The 27,218-nt window shown below is 39.4% G+C and overlaps 1 protein-coding gene across 1 annotated transcript in view; it reads left to right on the top strand.

The window, feature by feature from the left end:
• Positions 1-27,218, top strand: part of BANK1 (B cell scaffold protein with ankyrin repeats 1) — an 857,480-nt gene that overhangs the window by 726,237 nt on the left and 104,025 nt on the right. The window contains exons 10-12 of the mRNA XM_073639073.1: positions 8,260-8,502; positions 10,450-10,695; positions 25,574-25,825. Coding sequence (XP_073495174.1) covers positions 8,260-8,502; positions 10,450-10,695; positions 25,574-25,825 — 741 coding nt within the window. The remainder of the gene's footprint in view (positions 1-8,259; positions 8,503-10,449; positions 10,696-25,573; positions 25,826-27,218) is intronic.

The following is a 27,218-nucleotide window of genomic DNA, read 5'->3' as shown; positions in this document are numbered from 1 at the left end:
TTATCTGATTTGACTTTTCTGACAAAAGCTTAAAACTTAATTAACCAGGTTGGAAATCCAATTTGTTTGAATGTTGTCTGTAGACAATATAATATGGGATCAATATGGTTCATCGCAGCCTTGGTGTTACAACTCATTTCAGGATTTTCTTTGACGTTCTTCTGATGGCAATTGTTCCTTCTAATTTCACACCCACACAAGTATATTCGATAATTTTCCTACAAGTCAACCATATGGATGATTTATTAGCAAAGCAATGTCAGTAACGCCTTTCTCATATTGCGTCTTGAAAATGACCTATAGCATTATTTATGATTAGGCCAGAAAAATAAGTAAATATTCCAATGTTAATGGTGGGAAGAAGACCACCTCAACACAGAATCAATAGGTACACACTCAGTAACTGAGGATGGTAATTCTAGACAAAGTAAATTGAACACTCACTAAAAGAAAAAAAATCACCAAACCAACAATAACAACCACAAAACTAAAAAAAAGTATAAAAATATATACTTTATTAGATCAGATAAATAAGGTTAAAAAATGGATCACACAGTGCAAGAAAGGCGTCACAACCAGCAGGAGAGGACAAGACTCAGGATACAGTACATAAAGATCTGGGATGCGAAACTGAGAGCACCATGATGACAAGAAGAGAACCGTCATACTAGGGAATATTTTTTGTGTGTGTGTGCATATATACAGTACAGATCAAAAGTTTGGGCACACCTTCTCATTTAAAGATTTTTCTGTATTTCCATGACTTTGAAAATTGTACGTTCACACTGAAGGCATCACAACTATGAATTAACACATGTGGAATTATATACTTAACAAAAAAGTGTGAAGCAACTGAAAATATGTCTTATATTCTAGGTTCTTCAAAGTAGCCACCTTTTGCTTTGATGACTGCTTTGCACACTCTTGGCATTCTCTTGATAAGCTTCAAGGGGTAGTCACCGGAAATGGTTTTCACTTCACAGGTGTGCCCTGTCAGGTTTAATAAGTGGGATTTCTTGCCTTATAAATGGGGTTGGGACCATCAGTTGTGTTGTGCAGAAGTCAGGTGGATACACAGCTGATAGTCCTACTGAATAGACTGTTAGAATTTGTATTATGGCAAGAAAAAAGCAGCTAAGTAAAGAAAAATGAGTGGCCATCATTACTTTAAGAAATGAAGGTCAGTCAGTGCGAAAAATTGGGAAAACTTTGAAAGTGTCCCCAAGTGCAGTTGCAAAAACCATCAAGCGCTACAAAGAAACTGGCTCACATGAGGAGTGCCCCAGGAAAGGAAGACCAAGAGTCACCTCTGCTTCTGAGGATAAGTTTATCCGAGTCACCAGCCTCAGAAATTGCAGGTTAACAGCAGCTCAGATTAGAGACCAGGTCAATGCCACACAGAGTTCTAGCAGCAGACACATCTCTACAACAACTGTTAAGAGGAGACTTTGTACAGCAGGCCTTCATGGTAAAATAGCTGCTAGGAAACCACTGCTAAGGACAGGCAACAAGCAGAAGAGACTTGTTTGGGCTAAAGAACACAAGGAATGGACATTAGACCAGTGGAAATCTGTGCTTTGGTCTGATGAGTCCAAATTTGAGATCTTTGGTTCCAACCACCGCGTCTTTGTGTGACGCAGAAAACGTGAACGGATGGACTCTACATGCCTGGTTCCCACCGGGAAGCATGGAGGAGGAGGTGTGATGGTGTGGGGGTGCTTTGCTGGTGACACTGTTGGGGATTTATTCAAAATTGAAGGCATACTGAACCAGCATGGCTACCACAGCATCTTGCAGCGGCATGCTATTCCATCCGGTTTGCGTTTAGTTGGACCATTATTTATTTTTCAACAGGACAATGACCCCAAACACACCTCCAGGCTGTGTAAGGGCTATTTGGCCAAGAAGGAGAGTGATGGGGTGCTACGCCAGATGACCTGGCCTCCACAGTCACCAGACCTGAACCCAATCGAGATAGTTTGGGGTGAGCTGGACCAAAGAGTGAAGGCAAAAGGGCCAACAAGTGCTAAGCATCTCTGGGAACTCCTTCAAGATTGTTGGAAGACCATTTCTGGTGACTACCTCTTGAAGCTCATCAAGAGAATGCCAAGAGTGTGCAAAGGAGTCAGGATATCGCCCTCTGATTGATGATTAAAAAAAGCAGAAATAATCCACAAATGATAAGAAAAAAGCATTAGATGATAAGCATTAGTATGAATCTTTTTTTTTTTTAATCCTGGTGATATCTGGGAGATATATTATTTTATATATACAATATATATCGCCTGGCACTACGGTGCTTTATTTGTCATCAGGGTGTCATCTGTTTAACATCCCAGATCTCTAGGTGCTTATTCTGAGTCTTGTCCGCTCCTGCTGGTTATGTCCGCTTTCTTGTGTGATCCATTTTTTTACCTCATTTTTCTGATCTAATAAGTAATAACGTATATATTTTTAACACTGTCTTACTCTTATTTTTTTAGTTTGTTTTGCCTTTTTTTCTCTTAGAAAAACAAGTAATAGCAAAATATTGTATGATTTATCTTATTAAAATAAAAAAAAATTGTTTCTGTTCCACAAATCTGGGTACGAAGAGGCTATTATTTTTTGTTTTAAATAATATAGCCAAGTATTTTTATAGGTATAAAACATCTAAAATTTGTTTGTAGTTTGTCATCATGGAGGCAATTAGGTCTGCGTAGAAGCTGCAGACAGAAACCAGTGGGATATTTAAAATGTAAATGAAACTTTGCAAGTCATTTTAATAAGATTTGTCTTCCAGGCCATTGCTTTTCCTCAGTCTATTTACCAGCATTTAGCTGCATTGATATCAGATTGTATTTATTTGGAGTACAGATGATGGCAGTAACAGGTCAGCTGCTGTCTCCACCTGAGAATGTTATGCTTATCAGAACAATCTCCTGCAGCAAGTTTGTCCCCAGAGTTAGTGAGACAGAAGTGCTGTGGAAAGCTGATCCTTTAACTGCCATCATTTGTACACCAAATTAACACATTCAGAAATCAATGCAGCTAAAGTCAGGCAAATACCATAGACTTGGGAAAAACAGGGATTTAGAAGCCACTTATATACAATTCTTTTTTACTACAATGAAGACAAATCCCCTAAAAAATGATTTGCAAGGTTTCGTAACTTTCCATGTTGGACAAGATTATTAAAATAAAATCAATGTTTAGATGCTCATTAAAGATTATTTACAAATTGTCTTTACTTATTCTTTTATTATTGGTTTTAAAATGGAACACAGTTTTAATTGTGTTCACTCTATACGAGGGTGTGCCCAAAAAAACGAGAATAACTTATTTACAGTTTTTTAAATTCAAGATAACATCTTGAAAGCATTAATCCCCTTAAAAATACCATCCATTAGATGATATACACTTGTCCCAGATGTTTTTCCACCCACTGTTAGAAACATTTATATTCTTCCAAACTAAAGCTGTTACATGCCTCCAGCTATAATTTCTTAACCTCTTCTACGTCCTGAAAACGCTTTCCCTTTAGGGTTTTCTCCATTCTTGGGCATAAAAGAAGTTGCAGGGGGCTTGGTCGGGCTAGTAAGGGGGTGAGAAACCGTTGTCATGCAGTTTTTCGTTAAAAAAAATGGTTGATTTTTATCGCTGTGGAGGCATGATGAAGCAGCCAATCCCCCGATTTCCACAAGTTAGGTCAGTTTTTTCTCACTGCTTCATGCAAGCGCTTCAGCACTTGCAGATGGTAATGTTGGTTCACTGTGGTGCCCTGAGGAACAAATTCAACGGGAACGACTCCTTTGATCTCGAAAGAACAAACCATCATGGACTTCAAATTTGATTTCACTTGCCGTGCTTTTTTTGGTCTGGGCAATGAAACTGTCTTCCACTGCTATTTCGTTTCATGACCATAGGCGTAAAAGCAAGATTCATCCCCTGTGATGAGTTTTGCCAAAAAATCAGGGTCAGTTTGGGCTTATTCTTTCAATTCCTGACACACTCTCAGATGGTTCTCCCTCTCGTCACTTAACTGAAAACAGAATTTGATGTTGATGCGTTGCTCCTTAAAATTTGCCATCACAAAATAGCCGAGAGCTTTGGGAGGGGTTTAAGAAAACAATCACTCTGTCCGCTGCAATGTTTTCTCATGAACGCTACTTGGCCAACTGAGCAAGGAAAGAGTCTAATAAGTGTACTTAGCGGAAGAGGGGCAGCACTGCCAATCCACTGCAGAGAAGTGCATAAAATATTCAACATGTCTTCCCATGTTCCAAACTCTTAGCTTTTCTAATTTTGAGCGCAGACATTATAGCAATGTAATATACAGTCTAAGTGTAAACTTAGACTTGATAGTTTGAAAATGGGCCAAATGTATCACAGTGGCTCACGTTGCTGCTGAAGGATGAATTTGGTGCATTTTTGTTGCACTTTACACCATCTCTTGGTTGGTTTACGTTAGACTCTTTTCTTGTAATAAACTTTTCATACACGTTAACACAACTTAAAGGGAACCTGTCAGCAGGATTTTGATAAGTAGACTACAGGCAGTGTCATGTTGGGGCTGCTGCACTGATTAATATGATACCTGAGGTGAAGAAATCGGTCTTAAGGTTCTTGTGTACTTTCAGTTTTGAGTTAATGATATGCCCGTGCTCCAGGGCAGGACTGTAGGCAGGGTCTATCCTTGGTGCTCTAGGCCAGATCAGCAAGATAAGACCTGACCACAGGCCGCCCCGGAGCAGAGTATGTTCCTCATCATAGAGACAGACACAAAGAGAGACAGGAGCGGGCCTGTGGACAGTTCTTATCTTGCTGATCTGGCCTGGAGCACCATCGTGTTTCATTCTTCTCAAATATTTATTATTTAATGTGCATCTTTTTCTTAACATGTTTTATGTGATCCTGTTGACTATTTTCAACCAAACATTTAATGGTACTGTTATCATGCCCCAATATCCAATATCATTTTTATTTTTTCAGAGTCAGTTAAATCTCTTTTCTTGACCCATTTTGTATGAGCAAAAAAGCTGCCTTATTATCCACACCTTGATAAAGAGTGTTTTATCCTTAGGCCACATCCTCTCTCATTACACAAATACACATCACCGGATATGCTTTAAACCAACAAGAATTCAAGTTTATACAACTTTTAGTTGGAAAATATACATAACAATGTTGATATGGTCAAAATACTCACTACTGTGCAAATGGTTTAAGGAGGTGTGGGAAAAAATGCTGCACAGCAACAATGCTTTTAAAAATAATGTTAATAATTGATTTTATTATTTTGTTCTATATATCAACTGTTATTATAGCAGCTGTCTGCACAGATCAATCTCTTTAAAGCAATCCAACTATTCTTATCAAAGTGAAAACCTGTTTAAACAAGCAAGATGCATAGACACAGATCGGGAGGCATACAGGGCATTTGTAGGGTGAAGTCTGTCCAGGGTCAGCCGGTGACTGCCCTTGTCAGGGTCGGAGCATTTGGGGATAACAGGGCTAGTATAGTCTGACAGGGCCTTATTCACACCCCTATCCCCGTCCTGGGGTACAGACGATTCCTTGCAAAAGTGACTGATGAGCAAGGACTTCCCTCTCTGGATACAACAGACTGGTGAGATTGTTCCATTACCTTCTTTTGCACCTTTGGTCACTAGTGGGATAAAATGCAGAATTAATTTAATTTTCAAGTAAGGTACTTTTTTTTATTAATTGAAGCCTGTAAGGCTGGCTGACTATTGTCAGGAAAATCTGCTCTCTAAATTGTCTGCTATATAAGGTGACGTTTTCTGTTATTCGTCTGGCCATCTTTGTGGTTTGGACTTTTTTGCATACATGTCCGGTTAGTCTGGATTTGTATTTTTATTATTTATTCAAATATTGTGTTTTTTTCACATCTGTTTTTTAAATTTAGTAATTAAAAGTTTTATTTTAATATTTAACATTTAGATATGTACTCACTTTTTGCTGACGAGTGGGATTTACCTGGGATGCTGGCTATGGGATTTTTTCATTTCTGTGCTTTGCTTGTTATATATTCTTGTGTATATTACTGGAAAAGCTGATTCTTTTCTATTTTAGTTGTACTAGCCATGTTAACATACCCATTCTATTATCTCTTCTCATTAGTATTAGTGCTGATGACCCGTGAACAGTAGCGGATAGTTGTATCTGAGTTTCAGTGATGATTCAATCGAGGATAGCTTGAGTGCGATGACTTTTTATTTTGGCTTATGACTCATATATGCTCTTTCCTTCTTTGTGTCTACGAGACTGGTGTCAACCTATAATAACATTTTCAAGACAATAATGAGATATCTACCACTAAATCCGCCCTCCGTGTGAACTTCATTTCTGATTTGTTATGGTTTAGTTATTTGATATTGGTTAAATGTTGACATGGAAAAATAGTTTGCAATTATTTTTGAGAGGATTTATTGCATCCTTATGAGATTGATCTTCCATTCTAGAAGATTTGAAGACGCACAAAGATTATAGAATATGCAGAGGTAAAAAGAAAAAAATAAATAAAAATTGTCATATTTTGCTCATCTAAAAACTCTAGTTCCTTCATTTTCATGATTTTTGGGATCCTGGTATGGAGATCTCCATTAATCACACATCACAGATATATTGTTAAATGTAAGACCTTTCCAGATTTAATTACAGCCAACATGAATCCTATTCATACAAACCAACATTAAATGGCCAACGATTTGTTATTTATTCCCTAATTATAGGGGTTGTTTTTCCAATGTAGTCACTATTCTATATTATATGTAACAAAAGTAGACAATGTTGATCTTAATATAATTGTGGGAAGATTTACAGTCATATGTATTTAAAGTGTCTGTCCACCTTTGGGGACATTCTTTTTTTTCTAAAATGCTATATCTGGGACTAAAAAATATGCAGTTCATTAAAAACTTTGCACCATTTGATTCTTATGGGTCTTTGTTTCCCTGCACATTCATCTTTGATGTGGTCTATGGTTATAAATAAGCCGAGAGGAGCTCAGAAAAAAAAAATAGATAAAAAAGCTACAACTCCCCGCTAGATGATCGAGCACACTGGCGGATCGTCAGATAACTCATTCTGCAGTCACCAATAGACAGTACAACACAGAGGCAATAGAAGGCAAATGTATAAAATATTTAATGAAACCAAAATGCAAAATTTATTTTAGCCCCAAATACATGTACTTAAATAAATATTAAGGTCAACAACATGTTGAACTTAATCCCAAAAAAAATTTTATTAAATATTCATTTTGTTTCCTTTTAAAGGGTACCTGTCACCATGTTTTTGTCACCAAATCCGAGGGCAACATGATGTAGAGACAGAGACCTTGATTCTAGCAATGTGTCACTTACTAGTCTGCCTTGTGTAGTTTTCATAAAATGAGTGATATATCAGCTAGTTATCACTACAGGGCTAATTAACCTGTTGCTAATAAGTCAAGCATATACATGAGTTCTGTATAACCCCGCCCCCACCACTGATTGGCAGCTTTCTGTGTACTCAGTGCATAGGCAGAAAGCTGCCAATCAGTGATGTAGCCGGGGTTATACAGAGCTCAGCATTCAGAGAACTGGTAAATCTGCAGCAGATAAAACAGTGATTTATCATAAGGAAAACAAGCTGCCCAGTAAGTAATATAACTCTAGAATCATGGTCTCTGCCCCTACATCATGCTGCACTTAGATGGGGTAGGAAAAACAGGCGACGTATTTCCTTTAATTATGCTAGCGGCTGATATTGCCATGTGACATAGACATTGTGATAGGCACCAGCACACTCTATAGAAGCAGTTTATCCTATCAGACATTGCCATAGTCTAATGAATGGAGGGGCATGCTGAAGTATGACATATACTGTATGTTACATGAGGATTTTTGCAAGATACAGGCTGGGAGCGGAAGGGGACCACTAAAGTAAATGTACTACAAAGCCAATCTCGACTCATGGAAAAACTAGGGATTTTACAACGTTTTCAGTAAATTGCATTCCTCATCAGTTTGAAAAAAAGTGACTCGTACAATTTTACGGTGATATTGATAGTGCTGGGGTGAAGATAAGAAATCATGAGGAATTCAGTGTACTTGTATAGGAGTGTATACAATACTGTATCACGTTCAACGTTAGAATACTGAGGCCCTTTACATGTAGGTGATCTTTAACACATCAGAAAACATGGTGTTAGGAGCTTGAAATGCTTATGTCATTTAACATAACACATTAAGAATTATTTCATCAAATTTTTAGATGAGACATGCAAGACAGATAAAGAAGAAGAATGGGTTAACAGTGAACACAGCTCTGAAGACGTCGGTGACTGGCAGAATACAGAATGTGATCAGAATTCTGAATGTTCTCCTGAAACTATGTGTGTTCCTTTGTCCTTTTATTCCATTACCGAAGATCTCCATAGCAAAGACGACTATGAATGTTTGCCTGAAAGTCTGCCTCCAGAACCCGATGTATCAGTGCAGGTCGACTTCTTCCAAGGTAATGGGTGCTGACTCACACAGTGGGAAGATTGCAATGTTGTCTATCTGGTTTGGTTTATTAGGATTAAAAGGAAACCCTGGCAGACAAACTCTGTCAGCCGCCATACAATATTCTCACCCATCAAGAAAAAATAGGAATGCCCAATGCAAAGTACAGCAAATTTAGCTTTACTATGTCATGCCCCTTACCACTGAAAGGGAACTTGACATGAGCAAATAGCATATTAATCCCACTCCACCTCTAAGAAAACCTTTCTTTCATCAGTTTGTAATATACACACTGGTAGGATTTGGCACAGCTAGCTATTTCGAGAGGTCTCAATACAATATAATAAAACGGATGAGAAGCAGATGAGAAGCTAGTCATCACAGACATGACCAAAAAATGCAAATAAGATACTTGTGGTCACGTGCTGACAACTGGAACTGACTAGCAGAGCTGAATCGTAACAGTGTGTATATTACATTTTGCCCAGGGGAGGAAAATCACTTTACTGTTATAACCATATAAAGAAAATATTAACTTATTATTAAAATGTAATGATTGATAATATCAGGCAGAAAAAGTAATTTCTCAAAATAATTTATAAAATGGACAGAGTCTCGGTTTAGAAACCCAAGTCTTCAATTATGGCTAATAGTCTTCCAAATGCTACATTTTTTGAAGTGTTAAAATAAATTCAAACAGTGTAGATTTGTTCAGTTATGTTCATAAAATAGAGCTGTTTGGTGGAAACTGAGTGGGATGATGAATGGGATAGTCATAGAAATTTCAGAAAATAACGTCAAACAGAGTCTAAAATTTCCTATTTTCTACTTCATTTGATCAATTCAAGTGAATGGTTAAGTTGGTGGAAGATCTGAATAGCATGATTACCTTTTATTCCATTCTTTTGTAGCTGGGACACTTTGTCCTTGGAGAGATTTATGCTCTCTAATAGATAATTCTTGATCTGGCTATGTGAATACATAATTCTTTCTAATGTTATTTATACAGTGTTAACAGCCACCAAACAATTTGTAGTGATTAAATCTTTGCTCTGCAGTTAAAGGGGTATTCCCATTTCCACGGTCATATCCCAATATGTAGTATAATAATAATAATATTGGCAAATACTTCTAATTAAAAATGTAGTATAATTCTTCTGATTTGCTATGTCGCTTACCCCATGTTCAGGGCATTGCAGTAGCTTAGGTATCCATGGTTACGACCACTCACATAATGACAGCTGTTCGTGGTCATAAGTAGCCATGGATATCTAAGCTACTGCAGTGCCCTGTAAGCAACATAGCGCATCAGGAGAACTAGGCTACATTTCAAATTGGAGGTATTTGCTAATATTATTACACCTAATATATATTGGGATAGACTCTTGGAGGTGGGAATACCCCTTTAAGGCTAGTAACTGAATGACACTGAATGAGGAGGGCGAATGAGAATTTTCCCTTCTTCCATTATTTTTTTTTAGAAATGTAGACTCTGAATTTATGGGGAATCTGTCTCCCCATTATGCTGCCCTATCTGATTTCAATGTGTCACATACGCGTGTGTCACTTACGATATAGCATTCATAAAAGCACTGTTTATACCAGCGTAAAAACAAAATCAAAATTTTGATTAAATGATTGGTTTGAATTGGGAGGGTAAAAGTGGTAAAAAAAGCTGTACAATGGAGTAGCCCTCCTTGAAAGTTTGACTACAAAAGTTGGGTTTTTAGAAGAATTCCTCTCAAAATGCTTTTAATTTCCCTGCAAATATGAAATATAATGAAAATATAATTCAAGAAAATCAAAAGCAAGCATTTTGTTACATATCTCTGCAAGAATGATATATGTTCCAAAAATCTTTGACTTTGTGTCAGAATGATTGGCTATTATGTTCAATTGAATGTGCTGCTAACATAAGCAATGTTATATAAAACTGAATCTACTTTTATTGTCACAGGAATAAGAACAGATAACAATGAAATCGAGTCTCGAGATGAACTGGATGAATACTCAGATGAAGAGAAGGGTGTTGAACACGATGAAGAACCATTGCTAGTTGCATCCACCGAGGACGATGTGTATATAGTATTTGAACCCAGTGTTAAAAAAAAACAAAGTGGGCAAAGTCATTTTATTTCTCATAACCCAGCACCACCGGAGGCAGAATCCGCAATAGAAAGCGGTGCATCGTCCAGTGCTCAAGGTAACAGCGTCATGCTCTCCTTATTAGAATTCAGACTTACTTTGTTAAAAACAGATTTGAAAAAATTCCATTAGTAAAAGGTATGCGCATAGACACAAACAATATTCTCAGAACAAAGTAATTCAAGATACTATCTTACATATTTCTATGTTTCAGTTTATTTATGTGTATTGTAAACCCAGTAACCAGTTAAAATAGTTTGGAACAATTGTGTGTATACATGGGTGTATATTATACAGTAGAGGCAGATGAAGAAAAATGCTGCAAAGTAAGAAACAGAAGTGGAAATATTTAATCTTTGTCAATTAACATAATGGAAAGTGAATGGATAAAAGAGAAATCTAAATCAAATCAAAAATTTGGTGTGACAGCACTTTGCTTTTAAAACAGCATCAAAGTCAATAAAGGAGTTGGCCATTTTTGGGAATATATATTTTTTCCTTAAATTAATGTATTTTTGGGTAAAAAAATCATTTTTGCAATTGGAATTGATTAAAGGTTTTGCATCGTTTTGATGTTACAGGCTCTTTGTTTTCCTGCACATTCAATTTTAATGTAGCTTGTAGCCATAAATCAGCTGAGAAGAGCTGAGAAAAAGACTGATAAAAGAGTTGCAAACTTTGCCCACAAGCTGACCAGCACTTCTGTCCTACAACGGCTGCTGGTGGAGGAGGATGTGACCAGACCTGTCCATCAGCCTCCTACAATTGTTAAACACCTCAGTGTCCATTTTAGGACATGATCAGATATCAAAATCAAACATCAGAATGATGTCAGTTTGAGGCTAAATACCCTGTCTGAGAACTGATTTTGATAAGTGATTCTGACAAGTTATTCTGATGTAATTCTGACAAGTGATCCTGACGTGATTCTGACAAGTGATTCTGATGTAATTCTGACAAGTGATCCTGACGTGATTCTGACAAGTGATCCTGACAAGAGATCCTGACAAGTGATCCTGACAAGTGATTCTGACAAGTGATCCTGACAAGTGACTTTGATAAGTGACTTTTACAACTGTAATAATAATAAAAAAAAATATGTCACTGTTCGCTGATGGGACTTGACAAAAAAATTCTGTGTCCAGAAGCCAGGTTAGTGCACTATAAACTCAGTTGAAGAAGCTGTAGAGTTCTATTTGGTTATATGATTTTCAGTGCAAACCTGTCTGAAACTGATTGGGACTTTCAGAATCACCTCCTCCAAGCTAAATTCAAAAGATGTTTGATTTTGATGTGTGAGTCTGATGTGTGACTTTCTTCAAACATCAGAATCAGAATGACTTTTAGTCAGCCTGAGTATTTTTATGATTGATCTCATAAGACAAGAAAAGCTTGGTATCACTTGACTGGATAGTGCAATGGTAAGGCATCAGCCTCTGAAGCTGCAATGTCTGGGTTCAAATCCCACTGGGAATGTTATTTTTTTTTTAATTATGCCGATTTAGCACGCAAACTACAGGGGTGTTTTACGTTTAATATCTGACATTCTGATTGTCATCCTGATGTGTTAAGAGTTTCTTACACGCTGTCTATTTGCATGGTAAATTACATAGCCAAAGTAAATTGGGAGGCACTAATTTACTACATATCTATTTCCAAGTAACTGTCCATTTGCATAATTTCTTAAAGGGGTCTAATGATAAAATTTCTTTATTGTAAATTTTTCTTTCCATCCACCCAAGAACTGTCTGCAAACTCCCAATTTACTTTGGCTATGTAATTTACAATGCAAATAGACAGCGTGTCTGAAACTCTTAACACGTTAGGATGACAATCAGAATGTTAGATATAGATATTAAAAGTAAAACACCTCTGCAGTTTGTGTGCTAAATAAGCATAATTCCAAAAAAAAGAATAACATTCCCTATGGGATTTGAACCAAGCCATGGTAGCTTTGGAGGCTGATGCCTTAACATTGAGCTATCCAGTCAAGCAACACTGACAGGGAGCTTTACTTGTCTTATGAGATTAACCATGAAAATACTCAAGGTGACTAAAAGTCATTGTGATTCTGATTCTGATGTTTGAAGAAAGTCACACATCAGACTCACACATCAAAATCAAGCATCATTTGAATTTGGCTTGGAGGAGGTATTTCTGAAAGTCCCAATCAGTTTCAGACAGGTTTGCACTGAAAATCATATAACCAAATAGAACTCGTGGGTTTCTTCACCTGAGTTTATAGCTCAATTGTGCACTGCCTTCTAGACGTAGAGTTTTGGGTTCAAGTTCCATCAGCAAACAGTGACCTTTTTTTTTATTGTTATTACAGTTGTAAAAGTCACTTGTCAAAATCACTTGTCAGGATCACTTGTCAAAATCAGTTCTCAGAATCACTTGTCAAAATCAGTTCTCAGACAGGGTATTTAGCCTCAAACTGACATCATTCTGATGTTTGATTTTGATATATGATCATGTCCTAAAAGGACTCTGTACAAATGAACAAACTGAAGGATTTGCACAAGCCTGTGGCTAATTCTCCAAGATGTTTGGAACAACATCCCTGACGAGCTCCTGTTATGATCTGCAACAAGTACTAAGGAAAGATAGGGGAAAGCTGTCCCTACAGTAAGACTAAGCTGAATCCCTACGATGTAGTGGAATGACTGTTCCTAGCGAACAGACCCACCTTAGTACTTGGCTAGTCTGAACAAAGACCTATAGCATAAGGGGAGGGGTCCCTAAAAGAACTAAGGACTGGGACAAAAATGGGACACCTCCTAAACAGAGAAGTTGTTGCAGAACACGAAAAGATAAACTGACAAAAAGGTACTAGAGGTCCCAGAAGGACCAAGCGAACTGACAGAGAAAGGCACCGAAGCACCTGGCTAGAGAAACAGTCAAACACTGAAGTCCAGCACAGCCAAAAGGGCGGAGCTGGAATATAAAGGCAGATGGTCACGTGACCGCAAAACACAAGATGGAAAAAACAAACAGAAAGGTTCTAACAGTACCCCCTCTTTTATGAGGATCCTCCGGATCCTCCAGGCCCAGGCCTATCCGGAAACCTCTTGTGGAAAGCTTTAACAAGCCTAGGAGCAGAGACATCATCCGTCCTTACCCAGGGGTTGTCTTCGGGACCGAAACCCTTCCAGGAGACAAGATACTGTAATCTCCCTCTATGCCATCTAGAATTCAAGATACGAGAAATTTCATATTCGCTGTCTTCCACCACAGGAGGAACTGTGACAGTGGCGTCCCTATTTGATACATCAGCCTTTTTCAACAAGGAAACATGAAACACAGGATTAATCTTCCAGGAAGTAGGGACATCCAACCTAACAGCAGATGGGTTAACAACCTGAAGCACTTTAAATGGACCCACAAACTTAGGACCCAGTTTTTTAGAGGGAATCCTCAACCGCAGGTTCTTTGAGGACAACCAAACCATGTCACCCACAGTAAACAAAACCTCCTTACATTTCCTGTCAAAATACTTCTTTGACTTCTTGTTAGCCTCTTGAAGGTTGCAACGTACATTAGCCCAAACTTTCTCCAAATCACCGGAAAAATTCTCCTCCTCCGGCACCGCCGACCCAAATTTGGAGAACGAACCAAAAGACAGATGTCTCCCAGTACAACAAAAAACAGGAGAACACCCAGCAGAGGAGGATGTATGATTGTTAAGATCAAATTCTGCGAGAGGCAGAAACTCAGACCACACCTCTTGATTGTCCGCCACAAAACAACGCAAAAACTGTTCAACATCCTGGTTCTTTCTTTCAGTCTGTCCATTAGACTCAGGATGATAACCAGATGAAAATGACAAATGGACTCCCAACCTGTCACAAAAAGCACGTCAAAAGTGAGTCACAAACTGAGGTCCTCTATCAGAAACAATATCCGTGGGAACGCCATGGAGCTTGACAATCTCCTTAACAAACGCCTTAACGAGTGTCTTGGCGCAGGGCAACTTAATGAAGGGAACCAAATGACACATCTTACTAAAACGGTCCACGATCACCCAGATGACAGTAAAACCCTCGGACACAGGAAGATCAGTAATAAAATCCATTGTGAGATGCGTCCAAGGCGCACTAGGAACCTCCAGAGGGCAAAGCAACCCCGCAGCAGGAGTATGTGAAGCCTTTGACCTAGCACACACAGTACATTGATGCACCCACTTGATGACTTCCTTCTGCCGTCCACGCCACCAAAAACTGCGATTGATAAGTCTCTTAGTCTTCGAAATTCCTGGATGACCTGCCAACCGAGACTCAAGACAATCCACAAACAAATCTCTCCTAAAGGTTCTAGGCACGAACAACTTCCCATGGGAAGTGTTAGATGGAGCATCATCTTGAGTTTTCAGAATCCCATTCTCCGAAACGGAGTCCAATGCCGCCACCACAACTCCTTTCTGTAAAATGCTCTCCTCCTCCTCGGCACCGACCGTAGGAGAGAAGCTGCGAGATAAAGCATCGGCTTTAACATTCTTAGTACCAGGGATATAGGTAACAGAAAAATGAAACCGAGAAAAAAAAAGTGCCCACCTAGCTTGACGGGCATTCAAACGCTTGGCAGCATCCAGATAGATCAAATTCTTATGATCTGTGAAAACCTGAATAGGAAATCTAGCGCCTTCCAAAAAATGACGCCAATCTTCAAACGCGAGTTAAATAGCCAGCAACTCCTGATTTACAACATCATAATTCAGTTCGGTTTCCGAAATTTTTTTCGAATAGAAGGCACAAGTATGTACTCCATCCTTGTTCTCCTGAGACAAAACTGCTCCGACCCTCACCGATGAAGCATCGACCTCGACCAAAAAAGGCTTGGTCTCATCAGGCTGCATAAGGATAGGGGCAGAACTGAACCTCTCTTTGAGATACTCAAACGCTTCAATGGCCTCAGTAGTCCACTGGACCGTATTCGCACCTTTCCTGGTGAGATCGGTCAGAGGCTTAACAATTATAGAAAAATTCTTAAGGATTTTCCTGTAATAATTGGCAAAACCAAAAAACCTCTGTATAGATTTCAAACCAATAGGCCTAGGCCATTCCTGGACAGCCTGAACCTTCACCGGGTCCATCTCAAAGCCCTCGCTGGAGACAATGTAGCCCAAAAAACGAATTTTCTGCACAGCGAACTCACATTTCCCCAACTTAGCAAAGAGTGAATTATCACTCAATAACTGCAAAACTTCACGTACACTCTGTCAATGGGACTCTAAATCTGGTGAATAAATCAAAATGTCATCCAAATACACAACCACATTCTTACCAATCAAAGGTCTCAGGATGTCATTAATAAGGTTCTGAAAAAATTCAGGTGCATTGGTAAGACCAAAAGGCATCACCAGATTCTCAAAATGACCTACCGGAGTGTTAAAAGCAGTTTTCCATTCATCACCTTCCTTCACTCGTAACAAATTGTATGCCCCCCGGAGATCAATTTTAGAGAACCACTTGGCCCCCACCAACTGGTTAAACAAGTCAGGAATTAACGGAGATGGATAGGAATTGCATACGGTAATCTTATTAATTTCACGAAGACATGGACGTAAACCCCCGTCCTTTTTTTTAACAAAGTAAAATCCAACTGCCACAGGCGATTTAGAAGGTCTAATGTGACCAGCAGCCAGGCTAGTCTGTATGTACTCCTCCAAGGCCTTTCTTTCAGGAATAGTCAGATTAAACAAGTGACTTTTGGGAAGAATAGCTCCAGGAACAAGCTCAATGGCGCAATCATAATCCCTATGAGGAGGTAAAACTTGCGACTCCTCCTCTGAAAAAACCCTCCAAAAATCTTGAATAGGTACAGGTAATTCCCTTTTTTCCACAGCCGCAATGCGACCATTACAGCATTTATCATAGCACTTCGGACTCCAAGACTTAATCACATTAGTAGACCAGTCCAGCAAAGGATTGTGCAGTTTTAACCAAGGCAAACCTAAAACGACCGGAGAGGGTAAATTATCTAATACAACAAAGTCCAAAATTTCTTGGTGAACTCCATTGATAGTGAGGGGAAATACAGCAACCTTGTGAGTAATACATTTCAAGGGAGTGTTATCAATTGCAATCACAGAAATAGGTGATGACAAAGGTTTGGATTTCAATTTAAGGTTTTCCAAAAACCCTTTATCAATCACATTAAGTGTTGAACCACAATCCACAAATACCTGAAATTCAATCAAATTTTCCTGCAAAGTAGTACTCCCAGAAAGAAATACTCCTGCAGAGCTTAAACAAGCTATACGGGCGTAACTGACTTTTTTTTTTATTTACTTAAATGAAGCTCACAATACTTAATCAAATGGTCAGCTTTACCACAATAAAGACACAATCCCTCGGCGAACCTCCAGTCTCTTTCCTGAGAGCAGAGTGACATCGCCCCAACCTCCATTGGGTCTCCGCCGTCAGAGCAGATTTTCTGGGGACTAGGACCTGACATTACAGGAGTCTTTACCTCATTCACCCTGGACCTCAGTCTCCTGTCCACATTAACAGCTAACTGCATGGCATCCTGCAGAGTCTCAGGTCCGGGGATTGCAATTAGCAGATCCTTAACCCTTTCACTCAGACCAGCAAGAAATAAACATTTTAGCGCAGGATCATTCCATTTGACTTCTGAAGCCCATCTCCTGAAGTGTGTGCAATAATTTTCAACATCACCTGACCCCTGATTCAAATGCCTTAGTTCTGCCTCAGCAGATGAGATTCTATCAGGACCGTCATATAATAGCCCCATAGCAGAAAAAAATTCTACTACAGACCTTAAACACGGATCATTAGGTTGAAGAGAAAAGGCCCACCCCTGTGGTTCATTGCGCAAAAGTGACATAATAAAACCAATGCGCTGTGATTCATTCCCAGAGGACCTTGGTCTCAAACGAAAATATAACAAACAAGCATTTTTAAAGGAAAAAAAATCTTGCTATTTACCATAAAAAACATCAGGCAGTCCTACATTGGGTTCCACAAAATGCGCTCCAGAACAGCTACTCACGTGTTGCTGTAGCTCGGCCACCTCCAGAGACAATCCCTGCAAGCGTTGAGCCAAATCCTGGACGGAAATGATACTGATCCCCAAATTTCTTTCCTTTTAGTTTTTTTCTAGCTGGACTTACTGTTATGATCTGCAACAAGTACTAAGGAAAGATAGGGGAAAGCTGTCCCTACAGTAAGACTAAGCTGAATCCCTACGATGTAGTGGGCTGACTGTTCCTAGTGAACAGACCCGCCTTAGTCCTCGGCTAGTCTGAACGAAGACCTATAGCATAAGGGAAGGGGTCCCTAAAAGAACTAAGGACTGGGACAAAAATGGGACACCTCCTAAACAGAGAAGTTGTTGCAGAACACAAAAAGACAAACTGACAAAAAGGTACTAGAGGTCCCACAAGGACCAAGCGAACTGACAGAGAAAGGCACCGAAGCACCTGGCTAGAGAAACAGTCAAACACTGAAGTCCAGCACAGCCAAAAGGGCGGAGCTAGAATATAAAGGCAGATGGTCACGTGACCGCAAAACACAAGATGGAAAAAACAAACAGAAGGGTTAGTTCCTTCAAAACTGTGTGCAAGTTACCTAGAAGTATTAATGCTTTTTTGAAGGCAAAGGGCGGTCACACTAAATATAGATTTGATTTAGATTTGGAAAGCATTCTTTTTTAGCAGTATTTTCTGTACACTTCCCTTAAATGTTTTCACAGTACTAATTTTCACATATATTATATATAGTGATGATCGAGCACTAAAATGCTCAAGTGTTTGGTACTCTAACTGAGCAGGTTGGACGCACAGATGGGCTCGAGTAATGAGTATAATGGCAGTCAATGGGAAACTCGAGCATTTTTCCGGGAGACCTTAACAAAGGGTTTTGAGAGGCAGGAAAATCACTGAAATTGGTGGAAACAAGGCTCAAGTGTCATGAGAACAGCATGGGGAAGATGCCTGGATGCATCTCTGACTCCTAGGGCAATTGGGAAGAACCGAGCAAAGCACCAGAATTGGTGCATCTAATGGATGTGCCAATTCTGGAGTGGCTGTGGGCTGGTATTTTTAGGCTGGGAAAGGGCCAATATCTATAAACCTTTCCAGCCTGATAATATCAGCCCCAGCTGTCTGCTTTACCTGGGCTGATTATCAAAAATAGGGGGACCTCACATCATGTTTTTCTTTTATTTATTTATTAACGTTGTTAATAACTAAACAAACTGTAAAAAAATGACGTGGCGTCCCCCCCATTTTTGATAACCAGCCAAGGTAAAAAAAAGACAGCTGTGGGCTGATATTGGCTGCATTCCTTAGTAATTATCATTTTCATTTGTATGCAAATGAGTAGTTAAGTGCTCTGGGTTTGACAGAGCACTTAAGGAGCCACTGCCCTGTCTGATTTCTTTGTCTGACACCTGATGCAAAACAGACTGAGCTATCAATCAAGCTAAAGGGGCTGGTGCTGGGCAGAAATTAAATTTGCACATGCGCTGCCTCCGGCAGCCATTTTCCTTAGGCCCACCACTGGGAAATCAATGGGCATAGCAGGGACTCCACTCCTGCCTCACTGCCGACATCTTGTTGAAGCCCAGGGCCCACAGCCTCGAAACGCTGGGACAACCCTTCCTCCCAGCCCGCAGCATTGCCCCACTCCTGCCGTCATCGGCTTCCTGCAGCAGCGATTCTGCCTCTTGTGACCCCGCTCCAGTGCCGACACCCCCACCATGGTAAGCTACATTCGTACTATATAACACCCCCCTCATTTTCCTCACAAATTTGGGGGCAAAGAGTACATCTTATTGTCCAAAAGATACGGTATGTGGTTTGATCTTACTGACAAATTTCCTTTAAGATAGGCCATTAATCTTATCAGTAGCAACTTCCATTTTCTATCTCAGTGATATAACAACGTGTCTTCACTGAATACAGACCTTTACTTGTAAATTGCAAATTCTGAGAATGAATGATCAGTCCTGACGGAGAAAGCAGATTTCTCAGATAAAATATATATCAAAGTTGATCATGTACTATTGATTTATTAACTAAAAATTAAAATGAAAGTTACTATTTAAGTCCATCAAGGCACTTTTTTAGACGGGTTTAATAGCAGATCTGCCAATTAAAAATATGATATGCTCATACACTTAGAGATTTCTGGTTCTCTCCGACAGACTAGCAGTTGGCAGCTGGTTGACACATAGGGGCAGAGTACGGTTATACATAGTACAGAAATCAGATATAATGTCATCAAAAACGTGACAAATAGTAGTCAGGAGGAAGTCAGGTGTTTATGTTCACAAGACAGGATAAGTACAACATGTTCCAGTATGACAAGAAAGAATGAAGTTAGAAAACAGTCCAGAGTTAAGTGAGAGAATACAAAGATCAGTCAGAAGGGCACTCCAGAATTAGGATGAGATATTAAGCTGGGTCACAACAGTAAAACATTTAGGCCACATTCACATGGTCAGTATTTTACCTTAGTATGTGTAAGCCAAAAAAAGGAGTGGAACAATCAGGGGAAAAGTATAATAGGACCATGTCACCACTTCAGTATTTATCACCCACTCCTGGTTTTGGCTTACAAATACTGATGTAAAAAACTGACCAAATACAGAACATGTGAATGTGGCCTTGGGATAATAACGACCATGTTAGTGCAAAATAAAAGCTGGCGATGCCTTGAGAGCAGGCTGTTTTAATGAGAGAGTCCCATGCTTTGATTCATTGGTTCACCAAACACATGGACTGACTACACTAACAACACAAGCATGCTCACAGCACATCCACCACTTCACAACCTCGTGGTGGCTGGAGAGAGGAGACCAACCAAACTCAGCTAAATAAACCTTGATAAAAAAAAGAGTGGATTTCCCTTTAAACTGGGTAATAGGTTTTTTTTTTTACCTGTTGATGTTTTTTCATTCACATCTACCTCTCTCAGTAACAATAAAACATTGTAAAACATTTCATGTCAAATAAAAGAAAATGTTATAGGAGGTGAATAGGAGCTGCAATGTAAACTTTGACGTTAAAGGACCAAAAGGAAAAATAAGCTCAATATTTTAATGTGACAGAGGAAGAGATGACCAAAGAGAATATGACAGAATATGCAGATGACGAAAATCCAGAGAAAACATTGAATGAATATAATGAAGAACCAGTTCTAATGGCTTCTGCTGAGGACAATGTGTACATCATATTTGAGAACAGTGTTAAAGATACACAAAGAGGACAAATATATTTTATTTCACACAATCTTGCAAGTCTGGAAGTCTCATCAAGTCTTACAACACCAAGTGGTACATCCTAAAGCTCTCTAGATATTATTGATATTTCCTGTTAAAATGCATTACATTTTATTATTTTTGGATATAATTATTGTATTATTAGGTATCTTTAAGGAAAGTGCAGGTTATCCTACTATCAGACCAGCTGAGAATGGGCTATGCCGAATGGGAGAAATGTAAGCAAGTTAGTTCTCATGTAAGATGAAAGAGTCTTTCAAGCACTACCTAGGAGAGATAGCAACCCTATAAGTCAATATCTAACACTTACAATAAGCCTTGGATGATGACAAACAATGAATGCCAAGGCCATTTGCTGTTATGAACTGCTACAAGCACTAAGGAAAGAAAGGAAAACTGTCCCTACAATAGGACTAAGCTGATTCCCTACGATGCAGCGGGGGACCTGTTCCTTGTGAACAGACCCGCCTAAGTCCTCGGCTAGTCTGAACGCAGACCTAAAGATATAAGGGAGGGGTCCTTACAAGAACTAAGGACTGGGATATAGTTGGACACCTCCTAGCAGAAATTGTTGCAGAGCAAAGACAAACAAACAAAAAGTACTAGTGGTCCAAAGACCAAGCAAACTACAGAGTTTGGAACAAGGCACCTGGCCAGCTTAAGAGTAAATGTAACACTGAAGTCCAGCAAGGTCAGAAGGGCGGAGCAGGATTATATAGGCAGAAAGTCATGTGACCAACAAAATAGAAAAAGAACTAACAGGAGGGTTCTAACAGTACCCCCTCTTCTATGAGGATCCTCCGGATCCTCCAGGCCCAGGTCTATCAGGAAACCTCCTGTGAAACGCTCTGATAAGTCTAGGAGCAGAGACATCATCCGCCTTTACCCAGGAGTTATCCTCGGGACCGAAACCTTTCCAAGCGACGAGATACTGCAATCTCCCTCTATGCCCTCTAGAATTAAGAATGCGAGAAATTTCATATTCACCGTCTTCCACCACCGGAGGAACAGAGACAGTGGCGTCCCTATCCGAAACCTCAGCTTTTTTCAATAAGGAAACATGAAACACCGGATTAATCTTCCAGGAGGTGGGAACCTCCAACCTAACAGCAGATTGGTTAACTACCTGAAGTACCTTAAATGGCCCTACAAATTTCGGGCCCAATTTCTTAGAAGGAATCCTCAACCGCAGATTCTTAGAGGACAACCAAACCATGTCACCAACCGTAAACAAAACCTCTTGACGTTTCCTGTCAAAGTACCTCTTAGATTTTTTGTTAGCCTCTTGAAGGTTACAACGTACATCAGTCCAAACTCTCTCCAAATCACCGGAAAAATTCTCCTCCTCCGGCGGTACAACAAAAAAAAGGAGAACACCCAGCAGAAGAGGATGTATGGTTGTTAAGAGCAAATTCAGCAAGTGGCAGAAACTCAGACCACCCCTCTTGATTGTCAGCCACAAAACAACGCAAAAAGTACTAGTGGTCCAAAGACCAAGCAAACTACAGAGTTAGGAACAAGGCACCTGTCTAGCTTAAGAGTAAATGTAACACTGAAGTCCAGCAAGGCCAGAAGGGCGGAGCAGGATTATATAGGCAGAAAGTCATGTGACCAACAAAATAGAAAAAGAACTAACAGGAGGGTTCTAACATTTGCACATTTACAAAGAGACTGTTTTGGGGTGTTTTCCCCTCATCGGTGTAGTATTGGGTCTGGTTGGTTGAGTATGATACCCTTGAGGCAACATGAGGAAAGTATGGGTTCTCCTTTAAAAGACCAACTGAGTAGACTCAATGTGCTGCCGGCAATATGATGCTGTATTACTGAACATATTAATGTTCCAGTCAGTGTTATTCGGCCCAAGTAAACAGGTCAGTAAACGATTTCTGATGAACTTGTACAGTCTTCATCATTGAAATTACAACATCAAGAAGGACAAGCAATAAGGTTATGCAAGTCAAGGGAGTAGCTGATGTTGCTAAGATCTGCAAATGATCACAGTTTCAAGCACCTAGCTCCAATCTGTGGCATGTGGAAGGAGCAATAAAGCCAGAATGAAATTTTTTTTTAGATACATAAAAACTTGCGTCTGTCAGCACTTGTCACAAAATCAGAATCCTTGAACTGAGGGACCTTGGTTTATGACTCCAGCAGATCACAAAACGCATAGGCCAAAATGTCAGCACTGTTCAATATTGTGTTTCCCAGTAGTTGGATAAAAAAAAAGCTACTGGAATGACTGCAAGAGATCCACACAGGCGAACCGCTAAACAGATGGATTGTCAGATTAAAACAATGGAGAGTAGTGATCCATTCTCTACTGCAAGTGAAATCAGACATCACGTACCAAGCCTGAGACTTCAAACAGTGTCTACACAAACCATCAGAAGGTATTTGCATGATATAGGGCTATGAGCCAGACATCCAGTTACAGGTGATCATATCCTCATGTCGCTGCTCTCAAAGGCTATCATGGTGCAGAGCAAGATATCAGTTGAGGTTGGAATGGAAGTTTATCCTCTTTAGCGATAAGTCCCACTTTTTTCTTAGATGCAGTGATAGCAGGGAACTGGTTTGGAGACCACATGGACAATGCAATAAAGAGGCCTTCAAAAGGGAACATTATACCATTCCTATTCCCAGGATTATGGTGTGGGGTAGCATAATGTAAGATTGATGAACCCCTTTAGCCTTTATTTCAGGTACACTAACAGCTCGGTGTTACATTTTTTGGTTGGGGAACCAGTGGTACAGTCATTTCTCCAAAGTGTCCCAGAAGCCATTTTTTCACATCACAATACCAGGCCACATGTTGCTCGTTCTATTGTGAGCAGTCTGCATGATCTAAGCCTCTGGACTTGTCTATCAATGGAAACATCTGGGACGTCATTGTTCGGTAAATTCAAATAAAGCTGCCAGTAGTGGATCTTGATGATTTTCGTGTCATAGTGCAGTTAGCATTGCAGAACATACTGATTGATGAAGTCATACTCAATATTAAATAAATTGAGATGTTTTGAAAATTTGGTTTCCATTTGTTTTATAATTTGCAACTCATTAACATGTCTATCGATCCAGTGATTTCCATAATCCCACAAATTTTCCTTCTTGGTGTTGCAATTTCAATGCTGAGGAGTGTTTATTGATTGGCTTGTCTGTGCCATAGTGAAGCATACTTACTTATTGTTTGCCACAACAAAAACAATTATAAGGATATCGTATTACAATTCTGTACATATCTATAATACCAATAGACACCCACAGATTGAAATGGAGATCACAGCTAATGAAAATAAGAAAGAACATTGGATTTTTCCTGGTCATAAACTGCTTATTATTAGTTGTTAGACTGCCCCAAACTAGTTTCGTTCTGGAAAATTAAAAAATTAGTTGTCCAAAAAAGAAAAACTCTTTAATCTAATTTATGGTTCCCCATAGCAAAGAACACTATAGTGTTAATAACATTCTTTCACAGTATACAGACTAGTCATAATGCCCCTACTTTGGGTTAAAGGAGTGCAGTAAAATTACTGTAGACTACACATTGATGACTTTTAGTTAGTGGTACATTCTGCCCATTCAGTAGTATTTTGTGCGTGCAATTTTCTTTCATGTCTGTATGGTATTAATTTTAAAAAGAATCTGTCAGAAGGATCATAAGCCATCCTCCTAAGCCATCTACATATTTATGTAAGTAAAAAAAAAGTTGAATAATATGATACCATGATATCTGGATCACAGATATCAAGGTATCATTTTATTCATCTTCCTATGACCTGAATGACTATTTAAGAGGGTTGATCCTACTGATAGATTCCTTTTAAATAGCAATCATTGTATTATTTACTATATATCTCTGCATAAATGATTTATGTTCCAAAAATATTTGATTCTATGTTAATCTGAATGATTTGGATGTTCTGTAAGGCCCCCTTCACACATCTATTTTGTATGTCCGTATGTGGTCTGTTTTTTAAGGGCCTCAAATATGGACATACGCACACCCATTCGACATAGCACACACTTCCCTGACTATTAATATTAGCCCACAGCCATCTGTTTAGCCTTTGCTGGTTAGATTTTATAGGGGGACCCTACATCAATTTTTTTCTCCTGTAATCTAGCGAATAAACGCTAATCAAACAGCTGTGAGCTGTTATTAATCGCCAGGGAACATGTTGGCCTAATGGCTCCTTCCTTGGCTAGTAATATCAGCCCCCAATGGTCGGCTTTCCCTCTGCTGGTTATGCAAATAACGCATTTTTTTTCATTTTACACTGGATGTACTCAGCGGGGGCTGAATAAAACTCCCAGCATTGACTCCTGCTCATGCTAATCTCAGTGGGAGCAGGGGACAATGACGAGAGCTGCCTTCAGCAGCCAGTGCCTGGAATCAGCACGAACTGTCATGCTTTTCCCAGGCGCCAGTACATGTCACACAGACACACTTACAGCACAAGGATGTGTCACACGGACATACGGATACACTGATGTCACCCGTATGCCAGAGGGATGTCACATACAGACATATGGATGGCATACGGACACGGACCTCGGATCTCACCAGTACTGTTTTTTCCTGTACAGGAATCACCAGGAAGTGTGAATGAGGCTTTAAACTGTATGTGCTGCTAGAATAAGTTTTAGTAATGTTCAGTTGTATAAAAATGCACACAATTTTATTGTCACAGAAGTAAGAACAGATGAAAATGAAAATGAGTCTCATGGTGAACTGGATGAATACTCAGATGAAGGGAAGGATCAGGAACATGATGAAGAGTCATTGCTAGTTGCTTCCACCGAGGACGATGTGTACATAGTATTTGAACCCAGTGTTAAAAAAAAACAAAGGGAGCAAAGTCATTTTACTTCTCATAACCCAGCACCACCGGAGGCAGCATCAAAATCCACATTGAAAAGCGATGCATCGTCCAGTGCTCAAGGTAACAGCGGCATGCTCTCCTTATTATAATTTGGATTTTCTTTGTTAGAAGAAACAAAAAAATGGGCTGGCACACCTGTTGGTATAAGTACAATGTTGCCAATAGCAGAAAAAACCTAGGACAAAACCAATGAGCAAATACAGAAGTAAATAAATAGTAATAGTATATGTATATTACATAGGTTACTTAGTTGACACTATTTTGATAAAAATAGAGTAAAAGGCAACCCACCGCATCAAGGTGTACTCAATCAGGATGGTCCCTAATGCTAGTATTCCACCTCAATATGTGCTATCAGGCCTCAAAATAAACAGGGCAGTGCACGACCCAGATCTGACTATTTCACACCTGACTATAGAAAGCTGTATAGACAAGATGCATAGCCCCAATAAGGGGGCCAGGCCCCTATATGTGCAAAGTACGAGGAACTAAATCAAAACCAAAGAAATGGACTGGTATATTAATTGGCTCTCTTCTGTTCTTTTCTACAAACGGATTTTAAAAAAATCTTTATTCTCGGTGCAAAGCTCTTCAAGCTAATGTTTTATATGTTATAATGTTTCATTTTTTGGAATGATTTTTTGATTGTTGAAATATACATATGCATAAAGAGGAAACACACAGCTTACTATATATACAGTAGCTGAAGTTTTATAGTCCAGTAAAAATTAAAAATTAAAAATAATGGTTTCGCATCTCAAAGGCCTAACTGTAAGGGCTATGAAAAAAAAATATAGCCCTAAATCTAATATGATAACCAATGCAATTGCATTAAAAACAGTTTCCCTGCTTTGTATTGATGGCCTGTTCTTAAGATAGGCCATTAAAGTTGTATTCTCAATGGTATAAGGGATACTTTTAGATCACTGGGGCTCACCCACCAATCCTAAGAGCAGGTGTTCTGAAGAGCCCTGTGTGAATGGCATGGTGATCAATCATACGCAATGCTGTTCCATGCTTATGGGAGCGCCGAAGACCAGATGAGAGCAGCGCTTGGATATTTCTAGTGGTTGCATTAAGAATGAATGGAGTGGCAGAGTGCATGATCGACCACTGCTCCATTCACATGATGATCTTCAGACCCCTTGTTCTTGAGAGCAGTGTGGATCCCAGATGTTGGACCACCAGCTATTGGGAAGTTATCTGTTATATTAGGGATACTGGATAGCTTCCAGTTTTAAGAATACCCTTGTAATGTGTGACTAGTAAGGATCTGATACCTGATATTCTCTACAATCTATTGTATGAAGTACTTTACGTTCATTTCTTAGGCTAAGTGCCCACGTAGCGTTTTTCAAGCGTATATGCTGCGGAATTTCCGCAGCGTAAATGCTAGTTAAACGCTAGGTAATCTGCCCCCATGGTCCCCAAGGGGATTCCGCAAGTTCTATAC

The sequence above is a fragment of the Phyllobates terribilis genome, unplaced genomic scaffold (genome assembly GCF_046119375.1).
Source record: "Phyllobates terribilis strain yellow unplaced genomic scaffold, ASM4611937v1 Scaffold_1__5_contigs__length_1240528914, whole genome shotgun sequence".
Lineage (NCBI taxonomy): Eukaryota > Metazoa > Chordata > Amphibia > Anura > Dendrobatidae > Phyllobates > Phyllobates terribilis.
This window is presented reverse-complemented; position numbering and strand designations above follow the sequence as displayed.